Raw genomic sequence first — 19,746 nt, forward strand, 5'->3', positions numbered from 1 at the left:
AAGGATTCGGAAATCCTACATTAAACAACGTGTCCTTCTGAACTCAAAAGATAACACTGCTTATGTCAGAATATTTCATTTTGTGAGAAAGTTGCCTCTGCAGCCTACAGCAGCATTGTTGACAACAATGAATGCATTTTCCTTCAAAAGGTTGACACACCCTTGTCAATAGCAGTGTGGCTTGAAAAGTACATAGAAAACAAACAGTATGACGTGTATGATTATGGACATAGATTCAGTTCATTGAATGTAGCTGCCAACATCAGCTCTTGTTTTCATCAAAGCTAGGGAAAGTGTCCTAATCCTTCTTACCATTGTGAAAACTCCGACAACATTAATTCAACAGTAACAAAGTCCGCTTTGTAGATACAAGGGCGTAATAAGTAACATTTGCCAATTCATACCACAGTATAATGATCTTTAGACAGGCTATGGAAATAAATTTGGCATCCAAACTCTTTGCCATGAGCTGTCTAGGCTTCCTCAACGTTCTCGTCATCGTTGCTGGCTAGTTATCTCGATCCTTCAATAAAACCTGCATCTCCGAGTGCTGGCCATGGTGGTGTAGTGTTCCAGCCTCTGTCGTCAAAGTACCTTTAGGGTCTTAGGTATAAACGCAGCACAGCCCTTCTAGTCCTCATCTCGATGATGCTTTGTGTAACATAGGTCAGACCTTCTAGGGGTCTCTGTGCAAACTTGTGGTGGCAGTCGGGGCAGAACATAAAGGGGGTGTTTTCCATGACCCCTACCTGCCTTTATTCTCTGACCACGTGGCTAGTACTGGTGGAGTCCCCCATGGAGAGAAAGGTCTCCCCCTCTTGTTGTACCTCTCGCAGTCTTCAGAAAATTGGTCGATTTTCTATTTTAAAAAAAACTAAAATATCCTGAAAAACTTTCAGAGCTCCTCCATTGCTTCCAGTCCGTATGGCTGAAAAAAGATCTGAAAATGGCAACAATGAACAGGAACATCCAGGGCACCGTATGACGTCACATGGGGGATGGACATACCACCCAAAAGTGGTCGACGACTCCCACAAGAAAAAATAAAAAGACAATTCCAGACCTAACCACTAGATGGCGGAATGCATAGCATGTGAGCCCCTTAATATATTTCGAAAAAGTAGATAGAAATGTGACCGGGCACATTTAAAGGAATTCCCAAAAATGATACTGGCCCAACAATTCAATATGCTTCTGTTTTTTTCTTTCATGTTTGCCCAAAGTATAATGTTACTTTTCTATGAAAAACCTGCACAAGATGTAATACAGATACATGAGGCTGCGATTTAATTTGGACAGTTCTAGCTTAGCACCATAACCTAAAAGTGAGAGTTGAGTCTGAAACATATTTCATTGAGTAGTTTATCAGAATGGAACACTTTAACATCTTCACACGTGCCATTATTCAGAATTGTTCTGCACACTGATAGTGCTTCTTCACTACTTTTGAAGATCAAATTATAACATTCGATTTTATGGCAATAAAAAAATTAATACCTCATCTGCGCTGTCTCCTTGAGGAGTAGAGTCATCTCCAGGCTTCGGTGACCCCGGGTCAAAGCTCTTACGTCCTTCCCGTCCTTTCTTTGGCTTTTTCATGTTGCTTTCGGCCTTTCCGCTGTTGAGCCTGCGCACTGGACTGGTCAGCCACTTTTTGAGGGTGTTGGTGGACCGCTTCGGCCCTGGTGAGCTCTGAATGGAGTTCAATGATTGCTGAGATTGTAAGTTTGCCACTGATTCAGACTTGCCTCCATTTTCACTGTTCGAGTTTGAATATGTGTCTGCAAAAAAAAAAAATAATTGTTATGGTCAAGAGATCCACTTCTAGCTTTTACACCCTGGCCTTTATATTTGTAGACATGACTCAATATTTTCCCTGATGAGACATGACATACTACCACTTTCACTGCTAACACTACGCCACCAAAACTCCCACCTTCACAAAGGACACCAGCACCTGTGACCTGACACAGAAAAACTTTCACTTCCAGGTCTGACTCATTGAAGTCTACAGCATCACACAAGACATTCAAACACTTCCGGTTCAAGAGAGTACACAATAATAAGACATGTTCTTCCAGGCACGACAGAAAGACTTCCCGCCTCCGACACACCAAGACTTTTAAAGTAAAATTTGAAACGCCAAGACTTCTGAAAATTCACATTTCCACGTATAGGCATGACATGTTGAGAGTTCACGACCATGTGTGACAAATGAAGGCTTCCACTTCAACTGAAGAAATCTACTTCCACAAATGACGGAATAGAATTCATCTCCCAGACATAGTATGTGATGTCTTCCCCAACAATACAACACAAGATTGCCTTTTCTTGACATGACATTTAAACTCGATTGCTACACAAGATACAAATGACTTTCCATCCAAAGCATGACGTTCAAAGACTTCCACATTCCAAAACATTAGACAAAATGTTTCACAATTCTGAGACAGATATGCACAGAACGAGTTTAAAAATGCTGTCACCTAAAACCAAATTCACCTTTGTACAGGATGCACTTTATGAAATAGTACTTCACTCACCTTGGTTAAATAAAAAAAGCTAGTGAATAATATCTTCTCACCCATGAGCTATTTATTGCTCAGTTTGGTATATTAGCTTTATGTATAATATGCACTCTGTCTAAATGAAGAGAGGCAAAGGACCATTATTTAGCTAATTAGGAAGAGGAATCCATTCAAGGGGAGCACAGCCTTAAGGGTCACAGGAAAAAGTCCCTAGCAAGCTTTATACCCATCTCGCTTTTACTGCGATAGAGGAAAATTGGGCTATGCAAACGGGGGTTAGTCGGTTGCTACCACCATACGGCGAATCTGTCCTGCCCTCCTCACCCCCAAGTATATCTCATGTAGGAGTCAGGGCATTCCATCTGCAATGAGGAAGACAGCCACTCTCCGCAGCAAACTACTGCAACCCCGGAATCTGGATAGAATAAAAACTGCCTTTTTGTTTTACAATTATCCAGAGCAATGGGAAAAAATACTTAGCCCGTTAACCTATAAACTTTCTTCGTCATGTTATCCTCTAAGTTCTACAGTCTGTCAGCTCACACTGGACGTCCTTGGGAAAACCACTTGTCGTAATCAGCACACATGAAAAGTTCAGTCCCTTCATCCCTTTCTAGTAGGGGACGCTAAAAAACATTTTTGTTTATGGCTGGTTACTCGTTTCAATTCTTATAATAATTTTAAAACATGTGCATCTTTCAAACCGAATAATTAAAGTATTTTGTCTATATAGCCTCTCTGTGTCTTAGGGCAGCTTTTCTCGATTAAGACTGCATTATCCAATAACTTATACTTAACTAGGTGTACGTTTTAAAGATATTTTGAATATGACTTTGTTAATACCCCCCTAAACAGCATCGGTATTTAACTTAAAACTGCCCATTCCATGAAATTAGAAAGCCTAAAACAAGATTCGTAAGAACCACTAAACCGTAGACGGACATAATACTCTAACAAATGATGACATACAAGGGAGAGTGCACCAAGCCTTCCACAATGCAGCTCCATCCACGGATACTAAATTTCAGAGGTGATGTATTCTCCCCACAACAGAAACGTCCCAGCTGTTTCAAGCAAGCAACCATCCCAGCTCCCAGTGACACAAACTAATGCGGTGCCTGCTTTTCATGCCTGGGTGCCAAACTTTAAATCACCCTGCCCGAACTCAGAAACATGAAAAAATTCCCCAATATGACCATCCACGAATACAAGTATCAGAGATACACTCAACCTAGACGTGAAGATGTTTTCAGAGAAATAACACGTTTGCCACAAACAACTTATGTCAGTAAAAGGTCAGACCACAACACCAGTTTAAAAAATAAGTTCAAAGTTAAGCATTTCCCGCTCCATTATGGCCTGGTCAAACAAATGATTGGCAATTGATTAGCTGATTCACAGGCCCTAAAACATATAACAAACACCTTCCCCTGCAGCCCAAACCCAGAGTAACAAATCATCAACATATATTGATAGCCAAAGGATTATAACACGTAAAACTCTGCATCAGTAGGGCTTAGAACTCAACGTTGTTGGCGAGGTTTTCAATTAATCAGTGGTTCAGTTTACTAAAGGCAGGGGTCAAATTAACTCAACTGAAAAACAAATTGTAGTGTGCCTTCAATTCAATGAGTGCACTTGTATCTCTGCCACCTGCGTGCATGTTAGAAGTGGCACTTAGCAAGTAAAAATAGAAAATTGTTGCTTTCAATGCCAGCCAACTTAAAATGGTTTCAAGCTGAAGGTCACTCTGGAGAACAACAGCTTCCATTGACATCTGGTTTCGAGTTTGTCTCCTGAGGATCTGCGATTGCACTTTGTGTGCCTCTCAGTTTTGAGAGAATGAACATTCAGTGTGAAGCGTGTAATCACACAAAAGGAAATAAGGACTTATCAAGCTTTGCATCTCCAAGAAGATTAGTTCACAAGGACACCACTTGAAAGTGTCTGCAATTCAGCACTAGGCATATATGGGAAGGGGGTCTGTAGCCTGCATAAATGGTAAATAGGCAGTGGCGAAATCATCTGTAAAGTGTGTACTTGGTTGCAGTACATTACAAAGCCATGTTGAAATGATTCACCCTTTCCTAATGGATTTTCTATAAAGAAGGTGATGGCATTTGATATGAACAATAACCAAAACAAATGTTTGGTTTCATAAGGTGTGCAAGTTAGACAATGCATAGATAAAAGTGAGGCATATATTTCTTTCCCAACCCTTTTCCCCCCTATTTTAAACAAACACTGGCAAAGACAACAGATCTTGCTTTGGCTGCTAGTATTTTTGCTTTTTCAATGCCTGCTTTTTTGTCATAACTTTTGTAAAACTTTATTTTTGTAAACCGGGTTTGTCAATTCTGAATAAAAAAAAACATGAGCCAAGACCAAAAATATATATTTTTTAAAATCACAAAAAACGAACATAGCTGTGGTAATTCCTGGCAACGAAGTGAACTACTGTGTGTGTGGATATATTCCTTGTGAAAGAGCAGAATGCCATCATGGTTTATGCCAATAGCTAAAGTGTCCTGACCCATCGCCCCATGCTGTAAAGGAGAGAAGATAAATGTGAATGACAACAGACCGATGGATGAAGAGCTCACACAAGTATATTACATAGGTTTCTGTTTCAGTGTAAGAGTGACAGAAAACCATAACTACCAAAAGACACAACTTGGGTGCCGGAAACCAAGAGAAAATAGAGGGAGCAAGAGTGAAAAGAAAAAGGTTAGATTTTGCTCAGGAACAGCTACATAATCAGGAAGTCACCTGAGAAACTGTGGTCTGTTTGTCCTGGTAGAATACACAACACTTAAAACAAGTTGCACAGTTGTCAAAGTCTCACTGTGACCCAAAGTAAGCCCCAGTATCTCCAGGCCCCGCTCCCCAATCAAGAAGAGTTGATAACGTTGGTAATGGGAAGACAAGCCTCCACTTAACATTTTGAGCTCGTAACATTCCATGCCAAAACTCTGGAAAAGATTCCAATTTTTTATAAGTCTAAACTTCTTGAGTGGAGGACTTCTAGGACAATAAAATCGAAGTCTGTATGTAGTAATGTAGGAATCCTCCCGATTTGCTCTTTTTAATTCTGAGGGCAAAAACTGGGAGTGAAGCGAGGGGCTTAGTGAGACTAAGGAGGAAAAAAACGTGGGTGGTGCAGGTTATTTTAAAAATAATGCTGAGGCTCGGAATCTGGAAATCCTTTTTTAAACAGAATGTAGTATATGGAAACCTTTGGCTCCTTGGCAAATCAGTTTTGGTTTTTTTGGCTTATTTACTTATAAACAACCAGAAGAAGAATAAATGGATTTCCAAAGCACATTTATCTTGTTACAGAGGCTGCGCTCTGAGGCGGTATGAGAAGGACAAGTTACTCAAATTGATGTTAAACGCCAATTCATATTTGCTACTAATAAAAAATAAATAAAAGATTGTGTCCATTTACCCCAGAAGGTGGTCATCCCACCGAAACATATACCCCTTTATACTTAAAGAATCAGGTGATATCACACCTAGCAGAAAACAGCACCCCAGGAACTTCATATCTGAGCAGTAGCACTTGGCTAAATGTATTCTATACATTTTTGTATCTTTATGTATTTTGCACGTTTTCTACACCAGACTCTAAATGACCCCCGTAGAAAGGGTTTTAATGTCAAATCCAGCTCCAAATAAGAAATCAGGAGAGTAAATTATCTTTCTTATTGGTCACAATCCCAATATCAAAAAGACATATACAGATGTCTGTTGTGGTCCTTTCATAAACTGTGAAACAAACATATTCAAAAGAATTTCACAACCTAAATACCAGAGCCTGGTATAACATATGAAGTGGTCTATGAATAAAGGCTTGCACGTGGCTATCTTTCGCCAGACTGCCCCTTGAGACAGATTCCAGGATGGTGTGTCATGTTCTTCTATAAACCATACTTAATCAGCGAGTACAAGGTCAGCAGAATTGCAAGGTCAGTAAGGTTTTCAGGTCACGTTTCTAAGCAATGTACACAGCCCATGTTTTCCTTCTGGGAACTAATTTGGAAAAGGCTACAGGTTATAATCCTGGCTTACTAAAATGCAAGATTTCCACATTTCTCACGTTCAGAGATCCTCACTTGCACACAGGTCAGTCGGCCAGAAGCAGTTGCCACGCCTGGACCAACAGTGAAAACACACGACTGCTGATAAGACTGGCTGAGACAGAGTCCAAAGGTGCAGGAATGCAGCGTGCGAGGCGACACTTCTGGATTTATTTATTTGAGATAAGCGGAAACTGGGCCAGCACAAGGACTTCGGTGAGATTTTCATACACTAAACTCAAATCACTTCGAAGGAAAAATGTTCTGGTTAAACTGAAAATGGAATAACAGAAGGCGCATGGAATGAAAAACAGGGTACATGAATTACCGAAATAGAGTCCTAGAAAAAAAGGACACCGCTTTAATTTCTAAACATTTTATTTCGGTGTTCTCAGCTATGATCTTGGGTGGTACGATCAAAATATGTAAGGCAACAACTGACATATACTAGATCCAGCTCTCTTCAGTGCTTAATTTGTGCTGGAGGTGGGCACCCCTATTCATTTTTGGGCAGTGGGACTCATTTTTAGGTCGAGCCTGGGGAGCGCATGCGCTGGTCTGCGAGGGATACTGTATTCAGGTATGGACTTGAAGCTCTGCCCACTCTCCGCCAATGACACTTGTACCAAAAAAGCATATGTTTGTCAAGTTGACAAACAAATTCTTCTTTTTTGTTAAGTGCCCCGTACCAAGCTTTCACTTTAATGGCGGCCGCGCCCCTTTCTTTAGACGAGCCGTCAACGGGAAAGCACAGCATGGGGCGCTTTTCCAAAAATAGCATTTGCAATGCTATAGATCTTGTATTTGCTAGAGTTTAAGCTATTGGCAATGTCAGTCACAATGCCACTAGCGCAAACTCTTGTACATGCGAGATCTATAGCATTGCAAATGCTTGTTATGTGTTGTGTGAGAAATAAAGAGACAGAAGGTGTAGGGTGCAGCATGTATTTGCCCACTTTGCACATCAGCAGAAAAGTATAGAATTTAACCATAAGATATTGCGTGTAATTACGTGTAATATTTAGACAAATTTAAGTGTGGCTAAAAAGCTGATAACTATTGATAAGCCATAGCGCCGTGAGCAAGAAAAGGAAAATGAAAGACAAGACTGGTAGAACCAGATAATATTATGTTCCAAATAATACACAAATGACACCAGACAAAAAACAAAAAGAAGATAAAAAATAGGGTTAAAATTAGAAAGTACCAACAAGGCGGCTTAGTTTCACAGTTTACGATATACAATTTTTAACAATTAGTTCAAATGTGTGACTGAACCTTAAAATCACAAATACAGATTGACAAATAGAAGCACTACATACAGGATTGGAGGGGAAGTCAATGCCAATTTAAACCAGGTTCAAATTTAAATCTTAAACTAGACTTGAAAACATGTATTTCTGTAAACAAATTTGAATAGATATACGTATCAACTAAAATAAGGCCTCGACAAAATGTATATTGCAAGAAAAAATAAGCTTTTTATATAATAAATACATTATAAAGGACTTCTAAGAAAGATTACTTGTCTTGCTAGTCAGTGAAACACTTCTGCTTGCTGTTGCTATACATTTAAACTAAGCACACCAACAGCATCATATGCGATTTTTTGCTTTTCTTCTACAGGTGTGAGGAACTACATTACCCCAATCGTGAGCAGCTCATACAGATGCCACACTAGACGCAACAGTCCCCAAGAAATGATCTCAACAACCATCTTGGTTGAAAGGGAGTGCTTAACCAGAAAAAAAACTCATTGTGCCCAGGGTCTGGAAATGTTTGCACCAGAACTCGCAGCAAAAATTTGCAATTGGTAACATTTGAAGTCAGGTGTCTGTGAATGCTAATGCATTACTGTGCATGAATTCTTCTTGTGCCAGTTCACTAACCGGATTCACGGACTCCAACATACAAATATTTTCTTAGAAATGCTAAAAAGTGAGCGTGCTCCCAGAAGAGTATTTGCTGCTTCCATAAAGTCTTTTCACTATCACCTTCCAGTTCCTCGCAGTAGTTTGGTGTAAATGTGAATCCCGCACCTCAGGAACAAAGGAAGCGTGTGCATTCACCATTCTATCCACTTGACATTCACCAAGCTGACGGTGAAGAATAAAACCCACACCCAGAGAGCGCATGAAAGCTGTATGTGCTACCACACGCACATAGGTGTTCCCATCAAAGGTGTGGCAAAGTTTGAGATTCGAGAATCAGTCGCTCAAAGATCTGAGCAAGTCATTATTTACTTCCAAGAAGCCGATATATTTATGTTGCATTATGTTTTAGCAGCAACTAACAAGATGAAGGCCTCTATGACCTAGCACAAGTGGCAGTCATCAGTCCCGATAAAGGTCCAACTTTAAGTCAAAGTACAGCACTACACCCCTGCAAAGTGAACAGAAAGAAACTAACGATGGTGCGCACAGGGAGACGTCCAACAGAAAGGAAAACCCCACCCCAGAGGCATGCATGTCACAAGCACAGGTATTCCAGCCGACTTCCTGTGGCCTCGTAGGGAGGGAAGAGGCACGATTCGGCAACAGTTGAGCCGACCTCAGCATCGGACGTCATTCTTGTGGTTCGAGTAATTATATGGTAGCCTGGGTGGCTCCTGTGGACATGAACTACTGGGTTTTGTGTACCAGGTTCAGCAGGGCCTTGTGGGGGCAGCCGACCGCAGGGCGCTGTGCCCCTCTGGGGAGTTTGGGACATGGTGCAGCCTGGACTACATCGGGTTGCTTTTGGGCTGGGCTGTAAGCCCATTAAATAACCATGCATTTTATAGGGCTACTCACCATTTTGTAGGTGACACAGTGGCTGTCACTGCTTAGTTGGTAGCATTTTCAATTTTTTTAAGAGCGACTATAGCTCAAGGAGTGATGGGTGTTATGGAGGAATTGCAAGTGCAAGAGGCCATACGCCTGCTGGCCGAGGCAGACCGCATGGATTTACTCATTCCGGGTGCTACGGTCGTGGTGTGCTCAGCTAAGCGTGCAGCGGGCGGTGTGGCAGCATCGGTGCTCGCTGGCTCACCCCCATGTCTCTGCAACAAAGGGCAGGGCTGCTTGGTGAGCCACGCGCTACAAGAGGAGCGCGTGGCTTGCATGCTGGGAAAGGCCCAGTGCAACGACCCGCTTTGACATTTATAGGCAGGGTCAAGACCCGGCTGGGACAGCTTGGGAAGGACAAGTGCACTGAAAGTGACGCGGCGTGTCCAAAAGCGTCAGCTCGCTCTGCAGTGGAGCGTGGTGAAGGGCGCGGGGTTAGGGGGGGGGGATGGAAGAAGCGCTTTACTGGCTGAGGGCGCGTCATGTATACACAACGGACAACACAGCTAACCCTTTAAACCTAACCCTGTTAGTGCCTCGCCCTTCCACCTGACCTGGCCTTTTACCCGGAAGTCATATTTCTCGTACAGCATTGGGCGATGTGCTGTATCTAGTCAAGTATTATTTATTTACCGGTTTTCTTTGATTTAAATCTTTTGTTCGTTTACGTTATGGCGCTGAGAGACACTGCTTCTTCAGTCCTTGTGTCTACATCCAGGAACCAGTTTGGTTTATTTACCCTTTGTTTACCAGGATGCTTTGCCATGCAGGCTGACAACCTAGAGGCCCGGCATACATTTGTACTGTTTTCTGCAACATGTAGGACCCGTGTCTCCTCTGGCTGTACCGGCTTGGTATTGTATACCAATTCCCCGAAAGAGGAAGGCCTCTTTCCTCGGAAACATTGGGAGCTGGACCCATGGTGCCCTTACAAATGGGATAACAGGGCTACCCAGGCAATCATAACGGACTGCCGATGTCACACGGGAAAGGCTGGATTCAGGGCCGGTGGCCCCCTGTTCGGCAATGTTTGTTGGCGCCCACCCAATGACCACCTGCACCACGGATTCTCTCACTAGCACCCTTTAACAGTGACCAAGTCACCATAACCACACACTCTGATGCATTGAATTAGCTATATAGCGCCACTCATACCAGTGTAGGGTGTCCGAGCACTTTGCATCACACACACATTACACAGAGACAATCAATCATACGTGTGTAAATCAGTGCATGGGAAATGTTACATAAGCCAAAGGACTGAAAGTGTAGGAGTCACATGTCATCCATACTGGTAGGCAGTATAGTTTAAGAGTGCTTGGTGTGGAGAAGCACAAACGCAGAGTCGAAAAAGAAACAGCATAGTTGGGAGTTGTCTTTGATAATAAGAATCGATTTCTAGCCAAATTAACCCTTTTTGTAACATTAATCAATGTACTAATAATGTATACTTTGCAGTGTGTATGCAGTTCTGGGATGAAAGTTAATAGCTCACTATTCTATATTAGGACTTTAAGTTATAAATTGCAAGTAACAAAAAAATGTCTCTTTTGAAAGCAGTAACCTGCTGATCTGTTTACATCATACGCACTCTGTAATCTACTTGGTACACGTTCTTTGCAGCAGGCATATTAACCTTCTGCACTAACTTCACCCAAGTCAAAACCTCAACTTTACAAAACGCTGATCTCTCTCCAGGAAGATAATTAATCAAACGAGTTTTCTTGACATTTATGTGAGGCCTGGTAATTGCCTGCCAGGGGAAAGAAACGCTGCAGCAGATGCTTCAAAAGCTTAATAAACTTTTGAAACACGGCGCCCCCAGGAAGCCAGCACCTGTCGCACCGCCCTAAAGGCGGCCCTGGTCGGATTGGTCGTAACGGGAATTGGGCGTTTCCCTGGTAGGCTGGAAAGGGGAGCTGTTGGGGGGGGGGGGGGGGGGGGGGGGGGGGGGGGGGGAAGAGATTTAGTGTTCCTTGTGTATCCAACAATATTCGGGCAACAATAAAGTGCCAAGATAACTCTGGTGATTAATGTACCTGCAGGGTAGATATCGGAGTTTTCTAGTAGCAGTTTTGACTCATCTAAGGTAGCACAGAGGGTTAATATGCCTGCTGCAAACAACGTGTACTATGCATATACCAGAACAGTATTTTATGTGCATAGGTCAGTGGGTTACTGCTTTTGTCACAGAGACCCTTTTGTTACAGTGCAATTTATAAATTTCAATCATAATGTAGGTTAGGAAGTTATGTAATTTTGCTAAAATAGGGTTTGTTTGGGTAGAAATACATTTATATTTGTAAAGTTAACTCTAACCACTGAGTTATGTTCTGAATCCTGACTGTGCTTTCCGCCAGATCAAGGACTCTTAAAAGATGCCCACCAGTATGGAATACAAGTGAATCCCACACCTTGTAGTCCCCTTTGTGGAGAGAAAGAGTCTCTCTCTACACTGGAACGAGAGGCGCTACAAAAATTTAATACAGGAGAGAGAGGAACTATGGAGAGATGAGAGTAACTGTTGGAGGATGTAAGTGAAGGAATCATTGAAAAACACCAATAAAGATTACGTATCCTAGTGCATTTTAAGGTCCCAGAACCACTTATTACTTCGAAGTTCAGTAACGGATGTGTCATGACGGCCAGTGGAGGTCTACACAAAATACTATATGGAGATGAAACAACATGTTAAATCTTTAAATGTGGGGATTTTCTAATTTTTTTTTATATTTCAATGGAATGGATGTCGACATCATAGATGTATTACTGCAATATACTGCTTCAACTAAGAAACCTTGTCACACCAGTATATGCACAGCTGTTGACACAAAATTTATCTTTAAAAAAAAAAAAAACTCAGCACTGGAATGGGGACCTTAATATAGGGGTCGCCCTAGTCTGTGGTCGGGCATACATCAGGTATTGGTGTCGCGCGACATCATCTGATTGTGGTAGTAAATGCTAGCCCAAAATGTTGACTCGTGTTCTGACTGGGGAAGGACGAGGGATCATAAGGTGGGAGCTATGGTGAGCCAACAGGGAAGATCGGAGAGACTGCGAAGAGGCAAAGAGTAAAACGATGTGGTGGGAAGATTTGGGGGGTTTTCACGCTCAGCAATTAAAACACACCATCAACATGTAAAAAGCTCGCAGTAAAAGGCGGAATTATCGCATACACTGTACAACCGGACAGGATAAATGTTGAGTTCTTGGGGTAAGACCTGGAGCCATGTGATATATGGAGTTTCAAAATCAGAATAGTGGGCTGCGGCGGGGCACGGTCTGAGCGATCCTCACCTTTGGTTTAGTACTACAGTCATTTTTCAGGCCCTGGAAGAATGCTTGCTGCCCATGCAGGTGCAGAATGCAGCCATCAGCACTCAACAGGTGAAATAATGTTTGTGAACAGCCTTTTGAGCTACAGTGCTAGTGTGGCTGCAGGCTGGGGCTATGGTTGGTGTCGTGACTTGCAACCCCTTATCTTCAGGACTGCTTGGTTTGATTGCCACCGAGGACCCACTACTGGCCGCGGCACCGTATATGGAAGACCAACTACACTGAACTGGCTGCTGTCAAGCGCAGGGATTCAAAGAGCCCTTTTCTTCGGAAGACAAAGCACGTTTCAGCACTCTCAATGCAGTCCTGAGCACAGAACGCTATAATTACATTGCAGGGAACTCCCCACGGCCCCATGTGTTGCTAGGACTTCCCCAATTACCTTGAGTGCTCTGGAAACCAATGGTTTTCTTTGCAAATGTGGAAAATGCAATGGCTTACAAATAAGAAAAGCACGTTCTGGTCAAGACAGACTGAACCAAGAACACAACCAAAGCACATCTTTATTTTATTATTATTCTTTTTAATTAGGATTGGTGGCAAGGTTGCTGCTGAAACCTTAGCAGGGCTGCACACAAGGTCAATCTTTTGTATTACTCCTAGATGGGCAGATCTTATATTCCACGGGCGCGCGCTTATTGAAAATTGTGATTTTTAATGTTGCAAGTTAAGGTGCCCCAAAGAAAACTATTCTTTCTCGCCCACCATAAGGTTCCAAACCGATGAAAACGAACTCCACTACAGTTTGTTTTCAACCGATATCTGTAAATAACAGTATTTAATACTATTTCAAGATATCTTGTTTGAACATCTCGACTTACTTTCTTATAATCTGCGAGTTAAAAAAAATATATATATTTACATGCCATATCCATTTTTCTTCTTGATTGTTAAACGTATTTGGTGTGGAGAATTAAAAATGCTCACTGGTGTTCTTGCACTGTGTGTGAAGCGCTCTGACACCCACAACGCCTTATACACAGCATATAAACAAAAAAAAAAAAACAAAAAAAAAAAAACTCAGGAGGGTTCTAAAGTCAAATCGCAGACAACAAACAATGCAGATTTTGATCACGACATTTCACAAAAAATACAGGGGGAAGCCGGATGGACAGAAACCAACACAGCACAAGCAGAACCCCTTGCAAGAAAGTGTAGAATAGTCAACTGTGGAACCATGAGGCCCCAGTTTACTCGTGGTATCAAACTTGACAAACGTGTGTCATTTTAGGCAAACTCATATGTCCACCTACTTAAATTTCTAGAATTTACAAATATGACTGCAAAATATATTTAAAAAAAAAAGCTATATACATCTCAAAAAAGCTTTATAATGACATTATATTTTACAGTTAAAATACATGGTATTGCAGCAAACTTTGCACACACTAACAATCCACTCACTGACCGTCTCTCGGCCACTAACCCTTTCACATTTAGTGAATAGTATTTAAGTCATTTTTTATACAATACCATTGACCATCAAGATCATGTAGGCTGTGGATATGCAATCTTTAGCGCAATGAGACGGAAGAATAATTGTGAGGCCTAGACCAATTGGGGTGGGGGTCCTCATCGGAGGTCAGACTGGGTGTCGACCCTTGCTTCCCCTCCAGCCATAGTCCAGCAGGAGATACATATTTTGTCTCAACGAAATGAATGGACAAGGGTGCATCTGATGTTCCTTGCAGATTTATTTATTGGTGCCCAAATGGAGGGGTCTAGTACAGAGGTGCCCATTCTTGGTACACAAGTGCTAGTGCTGTTCCGGATTTTCCGGATATTCACACAGGATGCATGTACATATGCAAGTCATGCAGTTATAGGTGATCCTGAAGATCAGACAGCGATTTGGGTCCCGGAAGGCCAAAACTGGAAACCTCCTGTCAAGGGCCAATCAGACCAGACCAAAGCCTCACCTAGTTTTATAGATAGTCTGCATACGAACTCACTGAGAATTCTAGAGCATGGCAAAAAATTGAGGTAACTTGAACATCGCCAAAGAAGGTCTTTCGCATATGCATAATGTTCTGAATGTATGTGGATTTCCACATAGTCATTTCACGGCTTCAGTTACAGGGTTCTTTCTGTCTTTGCATAAACTGGCATAGTCTGCTCGTGTAGCGTGGCAGTTTTTGAATTGGTTTTAGGACGTTTTGTGCGCAGCAAACCTCCATAATCTATGCATAGGAAGTCATGAGATCACATGGCAATTTCTGCACAGGCCATAAAGCTAGGCGCATGCTATATTAATCGCTTTAATAAATAAACCAATAATCATAATGAGCCCAGCTCTCTGATCATGCTCTCTTGGAATTTCGTTACCTTGATTACTAAGTTCATGTCGGGAAGGAGGGGAGCTCCAATGCAACAGGACTGAAATGTTTACATTTATTTTAACTTCTTGGACCTTAGCCGGAGGGTTCTTCCCCTGGATATGGCCTGTCGAAGGGTCTAGTTTTGCTGGTGGTAAAAGTGCATGCTACTTCTTAACTGTTATGTGGAACTAATGCACCGTAATGTGGCAGTAATCATTTACAATTGCTGCTATATAGACCATCACTCTAAACCCATCCTGGGGTGATCGGATTAATGCACACACATATTTATACATACATATATACACACACACACACACATACACACACACTGAAAAAATCATAGATTTCAGAGGCGTTATAGTTAGCTGGACATTTCACTCGTACAAAACCATTTAAATTCCCCCGATATAGTTAATTCAGCTAACTATCTCGCGCGCCCGCAATGCACTGCTGACGTCACATATTACATCACTCATGACATGGTCAGTGACATCACTGATGACATCCAGTGAATGTGGTTTTCTGAAAATTAAATAGGTTATATATGTATATCTCAAGGTCGATGGAAGAATAAATGGGTATACAAGTGTCTAAATGGATGATTTTTTTTGTAAAATTGATTGTATAACGACTGATTAACTGTACCTTAGTGAATACATGGGTTAATGAGTAATGTTTAAATATATAAATATCTGTATCAGTCTCTCACTGTGTACAAGTGACTGCATGGGTTGGTGAGTAGCTACATGAGTGTCGATATGGGTTATTACTTGGTTTTTCGAGTATCAGTAGGAGTGTCTGTATGGTTCAGTGGAGGGTATTACTTCGTGCATAGATGCATGAAGGAGTGCGTCACTATGTGTTGAAGACAGTATGTGTGCAGGACTGTATGGGTGGATGAGTGGGTGGATGAGTGTGTGCATGGGTGTGTTAGTGAGTGAATGACTGTCTCAATAGTGTCTTTATGAGTAACTACATATGTTTTAAACTAGTATATGTGACTATTGGTGTATATAAGTGAGTATATGTGAGAGTGAGAGATTGAAAGAGTTCCTGTATGAATATGCGTTTGTATTAATGATTGTTTAAAAGAGTAAGTATGTGTACGTTTCTGTAGAAGTAAGTGTGCTGGTGTGTGTATAACTGTATATGCAAGTAAATGGATGTTTGATACTTTGATTGCATGTGTGACTGTGTGTGAGTAACTATGGATGAGTGGCGGTGTGTAACAGGGTGTATGTGTACATATGTTAAGTGAGTACATGCATGAGTGACTGTAGGTGAATGAGTGGATGTGTATGTAGATCTTGGAATTACTGAATAGGTTGTTGTAACTGGCATTGGTATATCCATTGTTTTGAAAATGTTAGTTTCTATTTTTGAGTGTGTGTATCAAAGTTTATATTAGGGTGAGAGGAGGTCTGCCACCATCACGTGGATGATGTCATCAGTGATGTCATTTGAGAGGTCATCAGTGATGTCACTGACCATGTCAGGAGTGATGTAATATGTGACGTCATCAGCAGTGCATTGCGCGAGAGTTATAGTTAGTTCAGCTAACTATAACGGGGGAATTTCAATGGTTTTGTACGAGTGAAAAGTCCAGCTAACTATAACGTGCCTGAAACCTATGTTTGTTTCAGTGAATTTCAAAGGTTTTTTAAATGCTAATTTCTAACTTTAATGTAACTGAAACCTATGGTTTTTTAAGTGAATTTCAAAGGTTTTTTAAAAATGCTAGTTTCTAACTATGCCTACAGAGTTAAGACATGTGAAGAAAGAAGAAAAAAACGCATAAAAGAAAAAAAAGATGCAGAAAGAAGCAACAGAAGTCCTCAAAGACTAAGAAAGTGTAGGAAGAATCAAGACTTGCACAAATAACCAACAAAAGAGCAGGAAGAGGCCTTGTTACAAAATTCTCCTGTGCCCACAACTTTTTCAGACGGGTACTGACTGACTAACCAGGCCTAGAGACAGTGGTATGCTAAAAGACACTTATAATACAGTGAAAGCACCTACATACACTAGGGAACACTATGTGTTGGGGTACCCCTTTGATTAGCATGAGCTCCTCTGTAAACCCATGTACATAATAGGGCAGAGGGATTAAAACTACCTCTTAAAACGCACCATTGGGTGCGTTTGCACACTGGTGAAGGGAGGGGGAAGAGCCTGAGGTGACATGTGTGCAAACACGCCCTGTGGGCCTTTTAAGTTGGGGGATTAAGTCCCCATGAATCCTGAGGGTCCCTGGGGGTCCAACTAGCCCACTAGGTACCTCCAGTAAGCGCCATTGCAGAGAGGTGTAAAAAGGGGAACGGCTTGCACCACCTCTCCGCAACGCAGCACAGTGGTGTTTACTGGAAGCACCTGGTGGGCTAGTTGGCCCCCAGGGTCCCTCAGGATTGAAGGGGAATTATTTCCCCAAGTTAAAACGCGCCACAGGGCGTGTTTGCACACGTCACCTCAGGCCCAGTCCCCTCCCTTCACCACTGTAAATGCGCCCTGTGGCCGTTCTAAGTTGAGAGATTAAGTCCCCTTGAATCCTAAGGGTCCCTAGGGTCAAACTAGCCCACTAGGTACCTCCAGTAAGCGCCACAGAGAGGTGTAAAAAGGGGCGTGGCCTCTGAACACCTGTCTGCAACGCAGCTCCCTGGCGCATACTGGAGATACCTGTTGGGATAGTTGGCCCTCAGGGACCCTCAGTATTGAAAGAGAATTAATTCCCCAACTTACAAATCGCCATGGGGCGCGTTTGCACAATGGTAACGGAAGGGGGCGTGGCCTGAGGTGACACATCTGCAAACACGCCCTGTGGCGCGTTTTAAGTTGGAGAATTAATTCCTTCTCAATCCGGAGGGTCCCTACTAACCAACCAGGTACCTCCAGTATGCGCCAGAGCGCTACGTTGCAGAGGTGTTCAGAGGCCATGCCCCTTTTTACAACACTCTGCAACGCAGCTTCGTGGCGCTTACCGGAGGTACCTGGTGGGCTAGTTGGCCCCCAGGGACCCTCAGGATTAAAGAGGAATTAATTCCTCAACTTAAAACGCGCCACAGGGCGTGTTTGCACACATGTAACCTCAGGCCCCACCCCCTCCCTTTAGCACTGTGCAAACGCACCCCGTGGCTCGTTTTAAGTTGGGGGATTAACTCCCCTTGAATCCTGAGGGTCCCTGGGGTGCAGCAAGCCCACAAGCTACCTCCATTAAGTACCACAGAGCTGCGTTGCAGAGAGGTGTAAAAATGGGCTTGGCCTCAGAACACCTCTCTGCAACGCAGCCCCCTGGCACATACTGGAGGTTCCTGGTGGGCTAGTTGGCCCCCAAGGACTCCTAGTATTCAAGGAGAATTCGATCCCCCATCTGCAAACTTGCCAGGGGGTGCGTTAGCCGAGTGCTGCAAGGAGGGGGCGTGGCCTCCGGCGCGATGCCGGTCTTTTATACCCCCTTCTTTTTCCAATTTATTGGCCCTGGGAACCCCATCCCCCAGGGCCTGCCCCCTAATCTAAAAAAAAATAGGAAGGTGCCTGCGTGGCCCCTCCCTCCTGAGGCCTTAATCGGCCTGGGGACCCCATCCCCCGGGGTATGGCCTTTTTTTTGTTAGAATTCTTTTGGAGAGGGGCTGCGTTGCCCCCCTCAGGCCACTTATGGCCCCGGGGATGGCCTTGGTTTTCTAAATTTATTTTTATTAAAACTTTGGGGAGGAGGGCTGCGTGGCCCCCCTCCCGGGCCACTTGTAGCCCCGGGGACCCCATCCCCGGGGCTGGCCCTCTCCGTTGGGAACAGTGGGGGGGTCCCCAATGCCCCCACAGTCCCGCCGGTTCCCCGCGTCCTGGCATTGCTTTTCCACATGGGAAGCGGCTATGCAGCTCCTCATGTGGAAAAGCAATTGTTAAGAATAAATTAAGACTTTGAGAAGAATACTGCTGGAGTGCGACCAATTACTTCCTCACGGAGGTTTTGCGAATATATAGATCATATATACACACACATATATACATACACACACACACACACATTGCTGACTTCATCACAAATATCCACTTTTTCTCGGAAAGGATGAACGCAGACCCAAAGTTCATAGTGCAAACGTGAGTTTTATTTTAAATGCCCTGCATCTCCGCCATTACGCGTTTCAGCCCCACCTGAGCCTTGATCACACAACGCATTTATTGGGGTTTGACCGCTATTTAAAGTGCTAGTGCATGGCTTAATGTGCTTAAACAGGTAACCATTTCATAGACATGGAAAGAATACTAAATAGCATTCGCTTTATTATGAGCACTACAACAAAAGGTTCACCCTGTGCAAATACGCATACATTTGATTTACTATGTACATAAAAGTACTATAGCTAAAAATATATATACAAATGTTAACATGAGACCTAAAAGGTAGCATTTAAAAGCTATTAAAACATTCATAAATAAGAAATGAAAAAAAAAAAAAATGCTAAAAGTGCCACTATTTACAACAATAAAATTTGGTCATAAATATATCTCGATCTCCATTTGCACGTAAAACTGTGTACAAAAGAACAAGTTACTTTCCTTCGGAAACGCTTTTTCTGGTGGATACAGTATCTGCCTGTGGATTCCTCACCTTGTGAATATCCCCTGCGCCAGCATTCCACAGAACTCTTTTTCCCCAGCT

At 42.7% G+C, this 19,746-nt stretch overlaps 1 protein-coding gene across 9 annotated transcripts in view; it reads right to left on the minus strand.

Annotated features, from left to right (window-relative positions):
- Positions 1-19,746, minus strand: part of KALRN (kalirin RhoGEF kinase) — a 1,569,312-nt gene that overhangs the window by 300,572 nt on the left and 1,248,994 nt on the right. For all 9 annotated transcript variants that reach the window (XM_085647304.1, XM_085647302.1, XM_085647305.1 and 6 more), the window contains one exon: positions 1,498-1,781. In XM_085647304.1, coding sequence (XP_085503430.1) covers positions 1,498-1,781 — 284 coding nt within the window. The remainder of the gene's footprint in view (positions 1-1,497; positions 1,782-19,746) is intronic.

The sequence above is a fragment of the Triturus cristatus genome, chromosome 3_2 (genome assembly GCF_964204655.1).
Source record: "Triturus cristatus chromosome 3_2, aTriCri1.1, whole genome shotgun sequence".
In the NCBI taxonomy this organism is placed as follows: Eukaryota; Metazoa; Chordata; class Amphibia; order Caudata; family Salamandridae; genus Triturus; species Triturus cristatus.